This window comes from Ammodytes marinus, assembly GCF_949987685.1.
Source record: "Ammodytes marinus genome assembly, chromosome: 4".
NCBI classification, from domain to species: domain Eukaryota; kingdom Metazoa; phylum Chordata; class Actinopteri; order Uranoscopiformes; family Ammodytidae; genus Ammodytes; species Ammodytes marinus.
In genome coordinates this window covers 21,894,066-21,914,292 of record NC_137233.1, presented here as the reverse complement: position 1 = coordinate 21,914,292, position 20,227 = coordinate 21,894,066, and the positions used below count along the sequence as shown (strand labels likewise).

At 41.8% G+C, this 20,227-nt stretch overlaps 1 protein-coding gene across 4 annotated transcripts; it reads right to left on the bottom strand.

Annotated features, from left to right (window-relative positions):
- Nucleotides 1-1,101: 1,101 nt before the first annotated feature.
- On the bottom strand, nt 1,102-14,424 carry zc3h11a (zinc finger CCCH-type containing 11A). 4 transcript variants are annotated; one of them, XM_080025495.1, is made up of 18 exons: nt 14,361-14,404; nt 13,945-14,006; nt 12,724-12,794; nt 11,933-12,041; nt 11,722-11,841; nt 10,884-11,007; nt 10,604-10,786; nt 10,450-10,515; nt 5,983-6,156; nt 5,306-5,383; nt 5,115-5,204; nt 4,818-4,880; nt 4,222-4,728; nt 3,997-4,082; nt 3,484-3,910; nt 3,071-3,243; nt 2,567-2,718; nt 1,102-2,142 (listed from the first exon to the last, which is right to left on the bottom strand). In XM_080025495.1, exons 4-18 carry the CDS (start codon nt 11,984-11,986, stop codon nt 1,923-1,925), a joined length of 2,517 nt encoding a protein of 838 aa, XP_079881621.1. In that variant the 5' UTR covers nt 11,987-12,041; nt 12,724-12,794; nt 13,945-14,006; nt 14,361-14,404; the 3' UTR covers nt 1,102-1,922. The 4 variants fall into 4 exon arrangements, with proteins under 4 accessions (XP_079881621.1, XP_079881620.1, XP_079881619.1 ...); XM_080025494.1 differs by lacking the exon at nt 13,945-14,006 and having other exon boundaries at nt 14,361-14,424; XM_080025493.1 differs by having other exon boundaries at nt 12,724-14,030; nt 14,361-14,376.
- Between the last annotated feature and the right edge of the window lie 5,803 nt (nt 14,425-20,227).

Below are 20,227 nucleotides of genomic sequence, written 5' to 3'. Positions count from 1 at the left end.
AGTTTAGCTTAGTTAGGTTCTTGGCTTCCAAAGACCATGGGCCCCACAAGTGGCTGGGCCCTAGAAAGCCTTCCCACTTTCTACCCCTTATGGGCGGCCCTGGTGCCAGCCCACAGCTTTCAGAAGTAGACCCAGAGATCGAACACAGATTTACTGATATAAAAATGGAAAAGACGGCCCATTTTCCCACAATGCCTTGCTAGTTTAAACCATAAGTGAGGGGGCTATTCATTTCATAGAGGAGCTGTATTCTCTGCCAAATTACCTTGATGCCCCTGTATTGATTAATGCTAAATTAGTATCAAGGACTCCACGCTCCCCCCCCCCCCCCCCTACAGTTACACACAGCTGATGCTGATTGGCTGATAAGACCTTTGCAGCTCCTTTATCATTTCTGCATGTTTAGCATTGTTTTGCAGTTCCTAGTATTATTTCAGCACAAGAGTTGTGCTCTGTGACACGGATCATACAGCTGTTGCATGCATTGCATTGGACAAAATGGGAACTTTTTGGTGACATAACAAATACAACATAGAAAGAGACCCTCATTTCCATTATGTAGGAGAATAAGGAAACCATACAAGTATATATGTGTGTCTATGTAACCAAAAACTCAGACGTCTGGGGAATTTCACCCAAGGAATGAGTTCACTCAGGATTTTAACCGTCACCATCTTTGCCACGCTACAGTCAGAAGTGATGTGTTTTTAGCCTGCAGCAGATGACGTATAGGATTTTCTGCTGACACCTTATGTTATTCCTTAAAGCAGACCTAAAAGCATTCGCATGAGGTTTTCTAATCATCAATTATCGATTGATTTCATCAAAGGCATTCTTTATTTACAGTCATTTGTACAAGTTACATTGAACAGTAGGTTTGTGGGAAAGAGTCAGGAGGACAGAGCAATGCATATTAAGACCATAAAAGAGTCCATCTTTTCTCAGAGCACATTGATTAAACAATGCTAAGACAAATTAGAAAGACAACTAAAGACAGTGTGTCATTGAAATACAGTGTTTGTAATAGAAAGAAGATATAAACATCAGAAACAGTCCCTGAGCTGTTCATTAACGAAGACCAGAGAGCGTGTCCCAGACTAGTTGTTTCAAAGTATGCCCACTGAATAAAATAAATGATTAAAAAAAAAAAAAAAAAAAAAAACACACACACACACACACACACAAACAGGCTCACACATTTGGGTCAAACATTATAAAATGACTAAAGGACAAATAAATAGAGCCGGTGCACTCCATAAGGTCTGAGGTGAAATCCCATATACCTGAGGGATCCAACTATCCTCAACAGTAACATGACTGATCTGTTGGTTCTGTTGACAGGTTCATCCGTTTCACTCAAATTGATATTTAAAATGTCATAATCGGGGCTCTATAGCTGGCACACAAGCAGTTGGGTTGCAGCTACTGTAAGTGCAGCAGCATTCATTATATCTATATTCAGCGTGCTCTTCCCTTTGCATACACAGTATACGGATAGGACTTCTCTCTAAAATGACACAATCATCATTGGCAACATTAAACATCTTCCAGGGAGTCCTGATCAATTGAAGATGTTCTTTTACACCAGAGCTTTTTTCCATGTTCTCTTTTTTTCCAGGACCTGATAAGTTTGAGAAGGATCATGAACAGACATGATCATTTAAAAAAAAAAAGTATATAAACCCTGCGGAATAACTCCTGGGGCCATGAGCTGATCATATTAAAACAATGAAAAGGAGAGGAGATTGTCTAAAATGTTAAAAGCGACGAACATGAACCCAAAGCTTAATATAAGTTAAACTTTGAAGAAAAGTTTTTTTTTTTTTTTTTTTCACAAACACTCCATTGGTAGATATTGGGGTGGTGAGAGTTTGTGGGGTGAAGGTGGTTGGGGGGGGGGGGTAGAGGGATGGAGCCCCTACTCAGCTGTCTATCATCTCAGACAGTTCCTGCAGCAGGTCGTCCTCTCCGATGCCCGGGTCCATGTCCCCCTCCAGGTGGTCCTCAGTGAACTCATTCATCAGATCGTCAAAGTCGTCCACGGCCGAGCTGGAGAGGGCAGTGCTGGAGGTGGAGACAGTGCGGGGCGCGCCAACGCTCAGCCTCCGTGACTTGGCCTGGGTGGCAGTCTTCAGGACAGAGCTGGAAAAACACACACTTGTTATTTATATAGTTGGAACAACTAGCATCTATTTCACTGGGATTGTGGAAAGGTTGGCAAAGGTTAAGTACATTTTTTGTTGTTATCAAACGATGACATCAAATACTAATGTATTCCAGATTTCTGTTACAGTACATTGTTTTAAAAGACAAGGCTGTTTGGACAGGCTTGGCTCCTAATCAGAATTTCACACTCCTCACTTGGGGAGGGATGAATGAAGTTCACATTCTAGAGTCAAACATTACATAGTCAACAGAACAAAACAGTTTTGGTGTGATGAACACAGAATTATGTTTACAGTTTTAAATGTCACCAGAAATGAAAGTATCCCTCCCCTTGTGACACTGTGACGTTGACTAGAAGTGAACGTTGCTGTTTAAATGCTGAGTTAGAGTGGATCTTTACCTCTGGGGCACGGTGGGCTTGCTCTCTTGGCTGTGTGTGAAGACAGGGACGGTCTGCAGTTCCTCTCTCAGTGGACTGGAGTCCAACAGAGGGCTGGGACTCTGAGGGACAGCAGAGCTCAGCTGAGCCTCTGCACAGGAGGATGGGAACACCTGATGGTCAAACAAAACACACCTCATTTAGAGCACAATAAACTGTTTATTCCCTTTGAACTAAATATTTGATGATGATTAGGTTCAATTACCAGTGGGGAGAATGTAATAAAGGAGCTCACAGACTAACTGTGTAAACGGGTATTTCAATCCACAATGTCAATGTGTTCAGGACATGTTAAGTAGAAATGCATAAACAAAAACTACAACATTCAGAAGGTGTGCAACACAATAACAAAATAATGTAAATAGAAACATGAATGCACTATACACAAATGAGGAAATATGAAAGTAAATGTGCCACATCATATTCATTTAACACATGCTCTGAACAGGCACCATGCGAACATACCTGTGTGTCTGTGCATGGTGTGTCCTGCAGTGGCTCCTCCGGGCCTGTAGAGGTGCTGAGAAGAGGCTTGACAGCAGCCACAGCAGATCGCTGCGCTCCCCTCCTCTTCTGGCCTGGCTTCACCTGCACCGCAGGCTTCATGACAGATGGCTTCACATTCAGTTTAGGCCTCACTGAAAAGACAGCAAAGCTGTGAGGATTTGTTAACACACACACACACACACACACACACACACACACACACATGCACTTCTGTACAAACACTGTTTGAACCAGAATGCAACAGTAATGTCATTAAGGAGCATGTTTATGCACAAATTGATCTCTGTTTCCCGGCCTATCCAAGGCTAAGGTGGGTTACCATATACTTAAACAGAAACATTGGTTTTAATATTAAGTATGTATGACAGTACCTTTGGTATCTGCAGTGTATTCCTTGTGATTATTGTTGAGTGTGTTCTGGTGCTCGGCTGGTGATATTGTGGTGGAGCTGCCCAGGCTCTGTGAACAGGTCTCAGGGAGTGAGGTGAGGGCAGGAGCAGTGGGGCTGATCACTGGTGTAGAGGCTTTGGATGTGATGTGGAGCCGTTTACCAACAGAGGGCTTTAAGGTGGGAAGGCTAGTGTCAATGGGCACAACTCTTGGGCTTGCTGCCATAGTAAATGTGACTCTAGCAGGAGACTTCCTCTTCAAGCTCCCTTCAGTGCTCTGTGTCTGACCAGGCTCTGCTTCAGCCGAGCTTTTGGCCTCCTCCTCCATCTCCTGCCTGCGATTGCGTTTTTCCCTCATGATCTCCTCGAAGGTCTTGACCTTAACGCTGTTTCCATTGGCAGCACCGTTCTACAAAAACAAAAGAAAAGACTATCACCTGGAGTCAACAGTTTAGCAGGTAAACAGTCAATAGTGCAGTATCTCACAGATCCTACCTGAGGAACAGCCATAGGACTTTTCACTGGCTTCTCTGTCACATCAGCACTCTTCTCTTTCTTCTCTCCTGTTGTGGTAGTGTCTGCTGAGTCAAACATAGCATTGGTTATTAGGACATTTAAATAGATGGGAGATTAGCTTATTCAAACTGTATCAATGTGAAAGACATTCACAACAGCAAAAGATAAAAATGGTCTATACAACACAGGGGGAACAGATCTTACTTTGTGCAGGCAGTTTGCTGGTGCGCAGTAGGCGGGGCTTCTTAGCACTGGTCTCCTCAGTATCAGAGGTCTTGTTGTTGTTGTTGTCAGCCGTCTGCTGAGCCTGCATCCTGGCTGCCTTGTCCCTGCGGATCTCCTCCAGGGTCTTCACTCTAACCCCCCCATCACTCCCAGCCTCAGCTGGGGCACACTCCGTCTGGCTCTTTGCTGAAGCCTTCTCCACACCGGCTTTGGCTCTCTCCTGCTGCTGTCCTTTCTTCTTGGCATGAAGGACCTCGGAGAAGGTTTTGACGGCGGTTTTGTAGTTGTCTTTGGTGGTGGTGACGGCCTGCTTGACAGCCTTGGTGGCTTTGGGACTGATGCTTTTGGTTGTGTTGGTTTGTGGAGCCTGGACTGAAGGGCCATCTCCTCCACTCTGACACTTCGCTGCTTTCTCCTGTCTGATCTCCTCCAGAGTTTTGATGCGGATCCTCTCGGGGGCTTTCCTTGACTCTCTGTTGGTCTCTGCTGTTGTGGGGAAAACAATCAAAATGAATCAATGCGCATGATGACAGACAAAACCATGGTCAACCTTTCATATTCTTGAAGCTTCTTACCAGGTGGAGTGGGAGCAACACTCCCAGCAGACCGTCCAAGTCTTTCCCTGATAGGCTTCAATACTGCAGAAGAAAGAAATATTCCTTCAGTTTTTTTTTTGTAAATGATGAGGCCTTTCAAAACTACACTCTGTTAGCACACCACCACACATTCTAGTGAGGCAGAAGTGATCATTGAGTAAGATAATTTTTGTATGACTACCTATTTTTTTTTATGAAAATGTTGTCAACCTTTAAAGAGACTGGAAGGCTGCAGGTGTTATTCAGTGAATAGAATTGATGTGTCCTGATACTGACCTTTCTGAGGGGGCATTGATGGCTCTTCATCATCAACAACACTGCCCAGGCGATCCGCCAGACTCCTTTTCATCGAGACACCTTCTCCATCTACAGCAAGAACAGGGCATGAGCTTCTAATCGCTGCTCTTCAAAGTATTATTATTAGCACTGGAAGATGTTGATGAGGTGTCACCAGAGGGTATATTTACCATGGCTGGGCATCCTCCTTCCTAGCCTTTCAGCCACACTGCCTCTTGGTCTCCCACTTTCTCCAAAGACAAGTGTCTCTAGATTGAAAGAGAAAGCACAGGCTGTTTGAGAACAGGGTAATCGTGAGTTTTCTCTCCAGATTGAAAGTAGGTTGTTAGTTAGTCAGTCAGTTTATTTGAATATTTTTTATTAGCTCAACGTTAACAAATATTTTTACTTGTTTCTAAGAATGGTATGTTCCATCTTATCATGCGATGAGAGAGAGAGCAAAGTTATATGCTGCTTCAAAGCTATGAGCAGTATATTTCAGTTCATCAGACAAATAGTGCAAATTACTATGACTCTTTCATATGTCAATATCCGTATCCCAGTCTGTTTCTTTCTGAACAATGCAGTGTTATTGTTCTGGCAATTAACATGGTTAATAGCAACAGCTATGTAGCTAAGTGTCACGCTAATACCCCAGGCATTTCTTTACACTGGTTATACTGTTTATGTTTATGCTAGCAGTACAATCCTTCAATGTACATAATTCCTAAAAATCGTATTCCAAATATTCTCCAAAATTTGATAACATAAAACAAGCCACATATTATATATTAATGGAAAGAGAAATGCAAATCTGGGTATCCAACTCCCTAAAATGTGGAGTATATCATAAATTCCTGATTTTTACCATCTCTCTCCTCGTAGAGGGATGGGCGAAAGAAAGACTGGATGTTTTCTTTCCCCAGGTTGTCCGAGGTGTCGGCGCTCTGGATGGGGTAGCCAGCTCTCTTCATGCTGGCCTTCAGGGCCTTCCTCAGGCGGATCTCCTCCAGGGTGCTCACTCCAAAGTTCAGACATTCACCTGGAAAGACACAACATTGCCCCAGAGCACAACATTTTATAAAAAACCATCTCCCTCAAGTCCCACCTAATGATCTATCTGCTTTTACTCTGACACAGACAAATGACACAAAGGTTGATAAATGTATCACTACCCTATCGAACAGTAAAGCCAAGGACATATATGGACTTGACACAGCGCTAATAAAAAAAATATAAAGAAACAATCACTTCTCCTCTAACTCAACTAATAAATAAGTGTATAGATGAGAGCACTTTCCCCAGTGCCTTAAAACTGGCTATAATAACCCCTGTGTACAAATCTGGAGGAAAAGAGGAGGTAAGCAATTACAGACCAATAAGCATACTCCCTGCCATTTCAAAAGTAATTGAAAAGGTTGTAGCAGAACAATTAATTGCACACCTTGATTCCAAGGCTCTGTTACACCCCATGCAATTTGGCTTCAGGAAAAAACATTCTACTGAAACTGCCTGCTGCTACTTCCTTGAAGTATTGAAAGCCTATCTTGATAGGGGAGGAGTAGTAGGAGCAGGCTTCCTTGATCTACGAAAGGCATTCGACACAGTAAACCATACTATATTACTCAATAAATTGGCCAACTATAACGTTTCTATCTCTACACAGAACTGGATTAAATCATACCTAGCTAGCCGACAACAATGTGTTCGAATAAATAACAAATTATCACCTCTGAAAAACTGCACCATGGGAGTGCCACAAGGCTCGATTTTAGGACCGCTGCTCTTCAGTATATACATAAATGACCTTCCATCCGTTTGTAATGATGTTGAGCTTATGATGTATGCTGATGATACTGTGTTGTACACCCATGGGAAAAATACCTCAGAAGTTGCTTCTAAATTGACTAAGGAAATGGAAAATGTTGCTAAATGGCTTACTGACTCAAATCTTACACTTAATGTTGGGAAGACTGTTACAATGTACTTTTCAAATAGGTGCAAATGTAAAGATTGTCCTGACATTTATGTTAATGGACAAAAAATAAAAAATGTGGAAGAATTTAAGTACTTAGGTGTCACTCTTGATCCAGCACTAAATTTCAAAAAGCATATAAAAAGGTTGAGTAACACAATCAAATTTAATCTGGCAAACTATCGATTCATAAGAAACTCTCTTACAGTTGAGGCATCAAACACCTATCTGAATGCTATGATTCTTTCCCATTTTTCTTACTGTATGACAAGTTGGTCTCAAGCAGGTAAAACAACCTTGAGACCACTTGAATCATTATATAAAAATGCTCTTAAAATTCATGATAAAAAAACTCGTCAATATCACCACTGCAAAATCTTGGATAAACACAATCTGCTTAATTTGAAAATCGCATTGTGTATGCTAATGTGCGCTTAATTTTCAAAATCATACACAATGCTGCACCTCCTCCCTTAAGACAAAGGTTTGGTTGCTCACGCAGCAGACCTGCACACACCTATAGAATGTTGTAGTGCTAGTAGGATAGGGGTATTTTTTATTTTTTTTATTAATTAAGTAATGTAGTGCTTTTCATAAACTTTTTTTATTTTTATTTTGTATCCTATGTATTTATACCATTGTATCTTGTTATCCTTTTAATGTTTAATCCCATGTCTAGATATTATTGTGTCTTGTTTAGTACTTTTTATTACCTGCCCAGGGACTACAGGTGGAAAATAGCAGTTTGCTAAAACCTGGTACAATGCATCAGTGTTTCCCATTAATGTATCATTCCGTGGCGGGCCGCCACACTTTCATTTTGCCCCGCCACACTTTCATTTATTTTTTTTTTTTGATATATGTATATTTTACTATTTAAAAATATACATGTAGGCCTATACATTTCATGTGCAATGCGCGAGTTTCACTAGGAAACAATAGCATTTCCGCATAAAAATCTTTAACGTGTGATTCGCGCTGTGATCTCAAGAAACAATATTTCCTTCAATCATGGACGTATTATCAAAGCACCGCTTGAGGGATCGAGGCTTCAATCTCCCCGAGTCAATCAGCCCCTCCCCCTGCGGTGTCAACACGCGCTGTGACTGTATTGCCTCTGAACACTCTAATTTTTTCAAAGTAAACGCTTCGGACCCCGCGGGACACTCAGTTAAGAGCATCGAGGGGGCGCCGAGAGGCACGGGCTGGGACAGACGGTAGCTCGCCTCGCGGCGGACCGTCAGCTCGATCCCGAGATCCAACTACGAGCTTTTTAACTGCAGCAACTTTAAGATACGCTATTGGAGCTGGAATTGCCGCGGCTGCTGGCACCAGACTTGCCCTCCAATGGATCCTGGTTAAAGGATTTAAAGTGTACTCATTCCAATTACAGGGCCTCGAAAGAGTCCTGTATTGTTATTTTTCGTCACTACCTCCCTGAGTCGGGAGCAGGGCCGGCGGTAGCCAGGGGCCAGGGTGGGCCGTGCCCACCCAAATGTGAGCTGTGCCCACCCAATCAAAAAAAAAATCAATTTTTTTTTTATTTTTTTTTTTAGGTGGAAGTCCAGACCCACTATCGGACGGACCTGTTCATTCGCTGTACAAGAAAATGTCAAATAAAATTCAGACAATTAATTCATACTAAAGAATATACCATTACCATGCATTGGTTCTAATTGTATTATTGGGTGGGCAGGACAGCCTGCCTCCAAGTTACCCACCCGCTTATAGTGGTCACTGGTCAGCAGAGCTGGCCCGAGGCATAAGCGGAATGAGCGGTTGCTTAGGGTCCCGACTGCCAGGGGGCCCCCCCAATTAATTTTTAGTTTGTGTGTTTGATATCAACATCATATTATGTAAATGTAAATTATCATACAATAAAAGGAATACAATGTTTTGGTAGATAGTTAATATCTTAATAATTGAATCAGTTCATCTGGGAGGTAATCCGAGGTTAACTGATCACGTCACGTTCAAGTCCATGGCATGCACAGTGTGTATTGAGTTTATTTAAAAATATTTGAAAATGGGGCTACCCTCAGTTGCCCATGCACTGAGTAGGCCTATAGTCTATTGCCTATTTCAGCCTCGTCTGTGGAAAAAAAGATAACTGGACAACAGAGTTCTTCTGCTTCGTTCCTCTCACTGCATTTAAATTAATTCATTATATTACAGAAAAATATGTCCCGTAAAAGAAAAAGAGCTCCAAGCCCAACCCAGAGGACCCTGCATAATATTTTATTTCTAATTTATATTTCTATGGAAAATCCATGTGTCTTTCTTCAATAGCTTCTAATTCATCCGACCCAGTGTCTTCAAATTATTTGTTCACACAAAATTCCTCAGATTTAGCCTCTTAATCTTCCTCTCAAAGTGCACCAGATTCATGCATTTCACTTTAAAAAGGTAAAAAAAAATCTCCCGGGGGGGGGCATACCCCCGGACCCCCCTAGCAGGGTTGTGACCTCGGCTGGCTACTATTTTCACCCAGCTGGACATCAGAGGCAATAGTGGAAAGTAGTGTGTATACTATATAGCTCTGGACTACCACCATCCAGGTTGCCCAGTCCCAAAGCTTTCTCTTCAATCAGCTCAGACTGCCTACAATTTAAAAAAAAGATACATTATGTTGTATATAATGTATATTATATGTTATTCATAAACATTTGGGAAAAAAAACATGCAAGAGTCAAATCTCCCACACAGCAACACTCAAAGTCAATTTGCATATTGTGTTCTACACAATTCACAGTAAATGTGCCAAAAAGCAGACGCAGAGATCTTACAAGGGCTAAAAATTTTGGCTCGCGCGCCCTAAGAATATTGTGAGCTATCCTTCGTGATTGTAGTCACAGTTATTTGAGTACTAGTAATTCAACAATCTAATAAAACAAAAGGGCGCTTGTGTTCACTCTTTTGAACCACAGGTAACCACCACCTTTGCTTCATTTTTTTGATGGCTCAAATGTGTATCATAGAAAATTATTTATTCATTAACCATTGATAAGTGTGTTAAACTCCATCTTAATCACCATTTATATAGGAATAGTGTTCCTCAAAGTACACCAGATTGATGCATTTAACATTTAAAAGGTACAAAATTTTCTTCCGGGGGAGCATACCCCCGGACCCCCCTAGGGGGGTCGGGGTCCCCCCCCCACACTTTCAAAAAATTCTGTGGGAAACACTGCATCTCTCCTCTTGTTCCAAACAAGGTTAATGTTTCTTTTGTACATTGTCCCTATTCAAATAAAGTCATAATAACATAGCAAAATAATCCCTGTCAGTCCATGAAGGCCACACAGGATTTGGGATGTAGTACAGCTTTGGTCTAAAATGAACGCGTGGCCTGTCCCTCACCTGTTTTGGCTAATTTTCTCGGAGAAGGGCCGACCTTGCCATCTTCTCCCTCCTCTGAGAACTGGTCTGGAAAATACGAAGACACAAGAGTGTTAAAGTCTTTTGTCAAGATGACACAACGAGGTGATGTGTGAGGCGAGAAGCAACAGCTCACCATCTTCGTCCTCGTCATCATCTGCTGGGTTGATGACCACCGGTGGGTGTGTGGGGCTGGGCACGGGCTCCTGGGCCTCTGTCTTGATCACTCCTCTGAGCTGGGGGTTGGCTGCAGCAGGGAGGGGAGCGGCCGGTGGGGGAGACTCTTCCTCCTGCTGCTGCTCCTCGTTCTTGCTTGGACCTGGGACAATTCTATCCGTTATCCTTCTGTCTGATGTCACATAGTATTGAACTCTCAAATCGTGCGTTGTGTGTTTGCTTCAACAAAGCCCACTCACTTTTATCAGCCGGGACAAACATGCCATCAATACAGCGGGGCTTTGCATGGAAGAAGGCACAGTGAGGCTTCTGGCAGCCAGCTGGTTGGTTCTCCCAGTAACAATGAATTACCTTTCGGTTTTTCTGTTTTGATAAAAAGAGATGAACAACATGTAACAGCAGGCAAGGAGAACATGGTCTGATCAAGTCTCAATCCAAGCCTGGTCCATCAGATTTACAAACAGCACAACTTGACTAAAGGAGACATTTTCAGGATTTTCTATTAAAACTTTTCTTATATGGTACTGCGTAGGGCTGTCCCCGACTCTGTTAAATACAGAGACATAACTATTCGCTGTACAATTTGAGCCATATGTTACTTTGCAACCTTGTTGATAAACAATATGACCATGAACAATTAATTAAATGATCCACAGCTTGTGTACATGTATCCTTCACTGGATACATGCACGCTCACGTGTCCATAGACACACTTGTTATCAGAGGCAACTAGAACTACCTCAGCACAACACTGCTTTGTCTAAAGTTTGATCTGTCAGTGGAAACTACTCCCTAGTTAAAGTATAGTGATGCTGTTATTATTCCAGGCTCCACATGTAGCTCACTGTCATCAGTCTACACACACACACACACACACACACACTTTTTCTCACAAACAAACACACATTCATTCTCTCTCCTCGCCCTATTTTCCCCCTCCTTTGAAAAATGACAGAAACCCCTCAAATTGACAGAACTCTAGTCCATGCATTTAAGCCACACAAAGCCTTGGGTGCGCAGAGCTTGATGGAGACACTCGTGAGCTTTCAGTTCAACCGATGTTTAGATTTTGCTTACTGTGATCTCCATGTGGCGAAATTTGCAGACGGCACGGAAACAGCGTCCCTCCTCCCAGAGGTTGCAGGTGGTTTCACTGCCCATAGCGGCCTCGCAGTGTCTGAAAGGGCAGCTGTCCCCCTGCACCACAAACCAAACACAGTCAGACTCTTCCCTCTGTGGTGGAATATGTTAGCTTAGTGCTCAAACAATGCTCAGTGCTCCAACTTACTTTAGAGCAGTTGGAATAGTAGAAGAAGTAGCAGTCATCTCCATGGTTGGTCATAGTAGAGCTGGTATGCGTGATGAGGTTACGACCTTCAGACCCAGCAGCTGCTTCTCTGGGGCAACGCAAAGCACAGCAACACGTCACAAACACAAACCCTACTCCATTACATCATCATCACTACTTTTCTTACAAGCCTTCAAGTGATTTGCTCCAACATGGTATTTTATTCAATATAAATACTCATTTATAATACATGGGCTTTGAACACAAACAGACCTAAATCGCTGTAATACAAATGCCAGGCCAGTAGTTGGCAGTGAAACTTTGTAGGAAATAGCCATTCCGGTGCAATTTGGCGCATTTAAACAAAACTATGGATCACCGTCTATGGTCTCTCTCTGCTGATCACAGTAATGGAGCAGCGTATCACACTTGGTTGGAGGGAAGTTAATAAACTTGTCAGAGATGACAACACAAACAAAGCTGGGTGAGCTGCTAAACACAGCTACGCTTGTTTATGTTGTCTTCTAACTCGCGTGTGTATATCGGATTGTTTGTAGGTTAATAGGATACACAATTGCCATCACAGGGAACAACTTTCTTAGTTTATATCTGGAGACGCTGGAGTTACATGTTAAAAAAGTTCCACTCTTTACGTTTTCGGCCCCAAACTTAAAACTACTTGTGCACCTGTGTTGAAAACGCTACAGTGTAAGCAGCCCCTTAAACTGGTAATGTTGGATGTACTAACAAGCCAATTTTGCTTTCGCTTTTTAGCATCTTGTCACCTTTACCTTGTGTGGCTGAGAAGTGGTCCCCCTCTTGATGCAGTGCTGGTGGGGTGTGTCCGTGGTGGTACGGAGTCCTGAAGGAACACTTGATCCGTGAGATAAGAGGAAAAGGGGGGTGGGTCGCCCAGAGACACTTGTCTTCCTACGACAGACCTTTTCTCAGACTCTCTGGGACCTCTTTATCTCCGCCAGACTGCTATACACTACTGATGCTGGATGCAATACAGTTCTTTGGGGATTTTTTTTTTCTTAATCAATTGGCTTAACCAATCAAATAAATAAATAAATGGATATGAACAGCTGGTAAAGTAGAAAAAATTAGATCCAAAAATGCTTTAACTGATGTGGCAAAAAAGGGGACAAACGTGGGGTTGGTGGGTGGAAAAAAAATCCTCAACTTCTTCTTTGGCTTGGAGGCACTTTGCACGAACGATGGCCGTAGAAAAGAATGGGCAAGATATTCATGCTTCTAGAGATTTTTTCAGCTGTTGACTACCAATTCTGAAGAGAAAAAAAAAATCTTCTGCCAATGTATTCTCAATGCTATCCATATCCAGGGATTCCCACATAGGGCCAAGAAGAGGATGCTTTAAAACCTATGAAATCAATCAAAAACACTCCCCAGGGAACTAAATATGGTTAATAAGAGAGACAGACAGCTTTGCACAAACATACAGGAGACAGTTGGACATTTCCACACATAGATAACCGCATCTCTTGAGACAAACATGTCCTCAATAATGACTAAAGGTCAAAATAGAATTTGGGTATTGAATGATAAGGCACCATGTTTGTATAATTCAGGGATCTAATTCAGAATACAGAATTTCATTTTCTATTTCTAGGAATCCAGACCAGGGTCGTTTCTTTACTCTAGGCATGAAGGCTCGACCCTGATGATCGGCCTGAAGAACAATTTTGTGTTCCATCTTAACGAACAGGCTGGATGCAACAAACTTAACTACACAGACACAACGGGATAAAAAAAATAACGAGACACCAAATTTACGTAGCCACTTTCCAAGTAAAACAAATCCTTCTCCCAGGGCCACAACCCCACGTATTTACAATTTGTTTATATGGACAAATAGAGGAGACCGCTGACCAGAATCGACTTTTCTTGGCAAACGAAAAGGGGGTTACAGGTCACCTTCAGATTTGGATCAAAATATGTGTGGTCAAGCTTTAATACCAAGACAGTCAAGGAAATGTTAACATACTTACTGTTTGAGTAATAAAAAAAGTAGCCCAAAGAAAGCTGGGAGGAACTACGAGCGATCCACGAGCTGTGTTGAAAAGACGCTAAATTACTGTATAGAGATTGGCAAACATTTAAGTACTGTTAAATGACGTAGTTCATTTGTAATTTTGCTCAGCCCAACTAACCAGTAACCGTTTATATAACACGTTATATGTAATGTTATATTCCCAAGACGTGACAAAGGATTCTCGAGAGCAAATAAGGGTTATTTAGCTTAAGCTAGCTAAATAACAGAGGCCTACCTAAACCACCGACGTTAGCTCAGTGTAGTTAGGACAGCTGTCTAATTTGTAATTATCGTGGTATTCACTTTTATACATTTAGAATGTAATGTTACCGTCAAATTTGCTTTATAAACAAAATACAAGTTCTTAATTACCAATTCCAGAGTTTAAAAGATAAGGAAATGAGTGTAGTGCAGGAAAAAACTCCGGTCCCGGATCCTTTACTGCGGCAGCCGCATTAAAGCAAAATGGCGGCAGCACAAGGTTGGGCCTCTGAGTGTGCTGCGTTCAAGCCCAATGGAAAGATAGTAAATTCGACATTTCGACTGAGAGCACGTTCGCGCTCCCAAAATGTCACTTATCGGTACCATCTGGGATCTGGGTGGGCAAATTCTAGTGGTGATTTTTTTTAATATCCTTTACAGAAGGGATGACAACCAACATCATGAAGGGGTAGCCATCATCCTTAAAAAAGGAATGGAGAAATGTCTGATGGAATGGAAACCTGTAAACAGCAGACTCATGAAAGCCAGATTGTGGGGGAAACACATTAACATCACAATCATCCAATGCTATGCACCAACCAATGACAGTGATGAAATAACCAAGGACACATTCTATGATCAGCTTCAAGCAGAATTAGAAGAAACTCCACAACATGATATGAAGATAATAATGGGCGATTTAAATGCAAAAGTAGGCAGCAATAACAAAAATTATGACAGGGCCATGGGGAGGGAGGGCTGCGGCATCATGAATGAAAATGGAGAGAGACTGTTAGAGTTATGTACCACTTACAACCTTGTCATCGGAGGTACCCTATTCCCACATTGCAACATCCACAAACTCACTTGGTGTTCCCCTAATGGAAGAGACAGGAACCAGATAGACCACCTAATGATCAACGGCACCTGGAGACGATCACTCTTGGACGTTAGAGTCAGGAGAGGAGCTGATGTCGGCAGCGACCATCACCTAGTCACAGCAGTGCTTAAACTAAAATTAAGGAGAGCAGGGAAGAAGATAACAGGACAGCAACATTTTGACGTGGATAAATTACATAACCCCAAAGTAAAGGCCGCTTTCATACTACAGCTGAAAAACAGATTCCAAGCTCTGGCAGACTCAAGTGACAACACACAAATAGGACCTGATGATGCCAACATGAAATGGGAACAAATCAAAACCGCTTACTCCAATAGCAGTGAAGTCTGCCTGGGAATAAAACAAAGGAACAGAAAAGAGTGGATTACAGCAGACACCTGGAAAGTCATAGCAGATAGGAGAGCCCTTAAAAAGAAATTAATGGAAGCCAAGTCAGAAAGGATTAAAGATAAATACAAGCTACAATATAGGAAAACCGACAGAACAGTTAAGAGGATGGCAAGAGAAAACAAGAGAAATTATATAAACAGTCTTGCAGATCAGGCAGAAGAAGCAGCAAACAAGGGAGAGCAAGGTAAGGTCTACAAAATCACCAGAATAGTCTGCGGTAGGTACCATAGAACTACCGATACACCAATCACTGACAAACAAGGGCGAACTCTTACATCAGAGGCAGAAGTAGACGCAAGGTGGGCCGAACACTTCAGCGAGGTCCTAAACAGACCCCCACCAACAGCAGAAGCAGAGATACAGGAACCTGAGACTGTCCTAGATGTTAACACCGCACCACCAGAAGAGAAGGAAATAGTTTCAGCCATCAAATCACTCAAAAATGGAAAAGCTCCCGGGCATGACAACCTGAATGCAGAACTATTCAAAGTACATCCAGAACTTTCTGCAAAACTGCTCAAACCACTCTTCACATCCATATGGGAGGGGAAAACAATACCAAACGACTGGTCAAAGGGTGTAATCGTAAAGATACCCAAGAAAGGTTCCCTAAAAAGCTGCGACAACTGGCGTGGAATTACCCTTTTGTCAATTCCAAGTAAAATACTATCAAAAGTCATCATACAAAGAATTTCAGATGCAATAGACAAGCAGCTCAGAAGAGAACAAGCAGGGTTTCGGAAAGGAAGAGGGTGTGCCGACCAAATTTTTACTCTGCGCAACATCATAGAGCAGTGCACAGAATGGCAAAGACAGCTGTATATCAATTTTGTAGACTTCGAGAAGGCATTTGACAGCATCCACAGGGACAGTTTATGGCGAATTCTACGTTTGTATGGGATTCCACAAGAAATCATCCTCGTCATAAAGGGTTTTTACACTAACTTCACATGCCAAGTAGGAAACAGCAACCACACTTTTGAAGTCAAGACTGGAGTGAGGCAAGGATGCGTGATGTCTGCATTACTCTTCAATATCGTCATAGACTGGGTGATGCGAAGAACAACTGAAGATCAACCTAGGGGCATCAGATGGACACTATTTACAACTCTTGAAGACCTAGACTTTGCAGACGACTTGGCACTGGTTTCCCATACACACCAACATATGCAAGAAAAAACATCCCGTGTCAACAGATTTGCACAACAAATAGGACTGAACATAAGCCTGAAGAAAACAGAGGTGATGACCTTAAACACACAAAACCCTTCACCTATACAAATAAATGGAATAAATATACCCACAACAGAAGAGTTTTCATATCTGGGAAGCATTTTAAGATATGATGGAGGAACAGGCAATGACATCAAAAGCCGTCTCAACAAGGCAAGAAACACATTCAGAATGATCAACAATGTGTGGAAGTCCACGAAGTACAGCATCAACACCAAACTCAAGTTATACCAGAGCTGTGTTCTCTCCACCTTACTATACAGCTCTGAATGCTGGAGGATGACGGAGAAAGACCTTTCCAAGATCTCTGTATTCCACACAAGAAATCTCAGAATAATCTTACGTATCTTCTGGCCTAACACCATCTCCAACCAGCAATTACTTGCTCGGACAAACCAAGAAAGTATAGAGACCATTATTACAAGAAGGCGGTGGAGATGGATTGGACACATCATGCGAAAAGAACAGGATTACATTACAAGAACCGCCCTACACTGGACACCTGAAGGCACTCGAAAGAGAGGACGACCCAAAGAGACCTGGCGTCGAACAGTGGAGAAAGAACTGAAAGCCATGAAGCAGACCTGGAGTTCTATCCAAAAGCTCGCCCAAAACAGACAGGAGTGGAGATCCTTTGTTGCTGCCCTACATGCCACTAGGCATAAAGGGCAGTAAGTAAGTAAGTACAGAAGAGGTTTTGATGTGATAGACAATGGACATGTTCAGCTTCAAAACATGCCGAAAAAGCCAATACTATTTTTTGATAGAAAAGGCTTTATCCGACCATATTCTGTTTTGTAAAAACCTTGGAGCCATAACCATAAGTTGTTCAAATGAATTAATGATTTTAAGTGAGCTTTTTCCAAAACGTAGTTTCTTTTTTTTTGTGCAAAAGTTTTCAAATGCAATTGTTCATAGGTGGATGTTGCTAAATTTGCATATTTATTCAAACATTTCTGAAAACATTGCAACATAATAAAAATATTGTTTTAATGTAAGTAATCAACTGGCAAAGTTTCATGATGATATCTATGAGTTAAAAATGTTAACCTATTCACCTGCAGTGTGTCGCCTCCATTACAGTATAGCAGCCTATACTTTAAGAAGGGACAACCACTAAAAGCTACCAATATAAGGTCTATCACATCAAAACTCCTTCTAGGGATGTATAGAATATAAAAAAATCACAACTAGAATTTGCCCACCAAGATGGTACTGATATATCTGGTCTGGCCCATGGACCTATATCATGCTGTGTCTGTCTTGATAGGTTATAATCCACTACATCTCCACTATAACTTCAAAATCATATACTTACACATTATGGTACCAACAAAAATAATCCAACAATAGGCCTATAATATAAAGCAATATTGGCTCCTGCAGCCAATGCCTCTTTTCGACAATGAGCGCCTTTACTTTTTATAATATAAGAACCTAAAGTATACGTTCAAACAAGTGAGATGTTGAATTGGTTCATGAATATAGTTCTAACACTAGTTTTGTATTGTTGTAAGTGTGTGTTGGTACACACGTTTTAACTAATATAAGAAAGAGTTATCTTAAATCCATTCACTTTGCAACAAACTATTTTTTTGATAGGCCTATACCTGAAACCAGTTGTTTCCCTCCGTGTCTCAGATCTGTCTAATCTGACCTGTCCAGCCATGCCCAGTTTTGTCCATCATCGTTTGTGGATCTCCTGCCCAGGAACCCACTCCATTGGGATTCCTTGGGACCTGGTCCCTGCTTCTGCCCAATTTTGAAACTTATTTGTGGCCTGTGCTGCTGCCCCGTTGGAAGTTCCTTTTTTGGCATTAAAGCAGTGTTTCTAACCTAACCTACTCCTGTGTCTGCATTGTGGGTCCAGTTAAAATATTGCTAAAGCAAACAGAAAAATGATTGATCTGAAGATAACAATTCTTTTATGACACTCAAACCGTTTTTCTCTTTCAAAATGACAGAGCAGTGCCCCATCAGTCTCCCATTTTAACATTAAGCAACTGGCAAAATGGGACACTATCAAGAAGATAAGCATTTTAGATAGAAAAAGGCCGAAAGGCTGTTGGAATTGATTCATATTTATTTTGATAGAGAATTATCAACCATAATAAAATGTATTGGAATGAAACAGGTTGTTTTTAGATTTCTAAAAGCTTAAAGCGGCTACGAGGAACATAGATTTATTGGTCGGTTACAACAACATTTACATAAACAGCTTGGTGATGTCTAAAATAATGTTAAGGCTAAAGGCTCCTACAGGTTTAAACCTTTTAAATACTATCTATGGTTTAAACTGTGCATCGCTGCTCAGTACGATTTGACAACAATTAGGTGCAAGCAGTGGCGATTCTAGGGAGGGGCCAGGGGGGGTCAGGGTCCCCCCTGAAATGTTAGCCACCCCAGTGCTAGGATTTTTTATTTAATTTTTTTTCAGATATGTAGCCTTGTTCAGAGATGATATGTATTTATTTATTTTCTTCTTCTTAACTTTTTTTGATAGGTAGTAGTTGCCACGTTCATCACACAAACACTCCAATCCACTGATATGAGATCAGTTTGCAATTTTCAAGTACTAAATTAATGGTAGGACTGTGGCCACTAGAACTGGTCTCTGGTCAGCAAAGGTCTTGAAAACAGCATAAGTGTGCTTGTGACACGCGTGCCACCCATGCACGTGTATGGGCATGTGCCCCAGCAGATTTTTGAAATCTGAATAAAAAAATTAAAGTTTGTAGTTAGCAGGTGTAACATGTTCTTAGTGAGGGCAGAATTTCATATATAAAGGTTTATTTTTAGCAAGATATTTGGTCAAAAGCTAGTGGTCATCCGTCCCTCTGTCCAGTTGTTAGGCATCTGGCTGCTAGCAAGTTATGTTGTCTTGCTAATTTTACTTTTCATCTGAGCTGAAATAAATGTTGACTTTTTCCTTTATTCTCTTCGCCAGAATGCACCAGAATGCTTAGATTACATGTTAAAAACACAAAAAAATCTTCTGGGGGGGTATGCCCCCAGACCCTCCTTCAGGGGTTTAGTTTTCTGACAAACATTACAATGGATAGTAACTTGATTTGGGCATTTGGGATTATAAATAATCTTTGAATTGGTTGTACAGCATCACATGCTATTCATTCAGGTGTGCGATGGCCACCCCACTCTAGCTCTGTGGCCTAGGTATACCTTGGCCACCCCAGTCAAAAATTCCTGGAATCGCCACTGGGTGCAAGAAAGCTCTTCTCAGTATGGGTGAATGGGTGGTTTCGGCCATGTTTCACGAGCTGTGTAAAAGCATGGACCTATACTAAAAGGGGCGATTGTGATTCTTGGATCAAGTGTCACTGTAGGCCTACACAACGCCACACCCACTCATATGGCATTATTCTATGCCCCCCCCCCCCCCCCTCGCCATAGACTATAGCTACATCCCAAATCTACGAAATCCTTCTAACTTTGTTATTTGGGTAGTTAATTGCATGATAGTTAGCATCTGAAAAAGAGAATATTGTCATTTCAG

What these genes read in the sequence shown, in the direction of transcription:
- zc3h11a (XM_080025494.1), bottom strand. Translation starts at nt 11,986, where the DNA reads ATGACCAACCATGGAGATGACTGCTACTTCTTCTACTATTCCAACTGC. An exon ending in TGTTGCTCCCACTCCACCTG is followed by an intron (nt 4,729 to 4,817) that starts GTAAGAAGCTTC and finishes TCCCCACAACAG; the next exon opens with CAGAGACCAACAGAGAGTCA. An exon ending in AAGCCCACCGTGCCCCAGAG is followed by an intron (nt 2,143 to 2,566) that starts GTAAAGATCCAC and finishes GTGTTTTTCCAG; the next exon opens with CTCTGTCCTGAAGACTGCCA.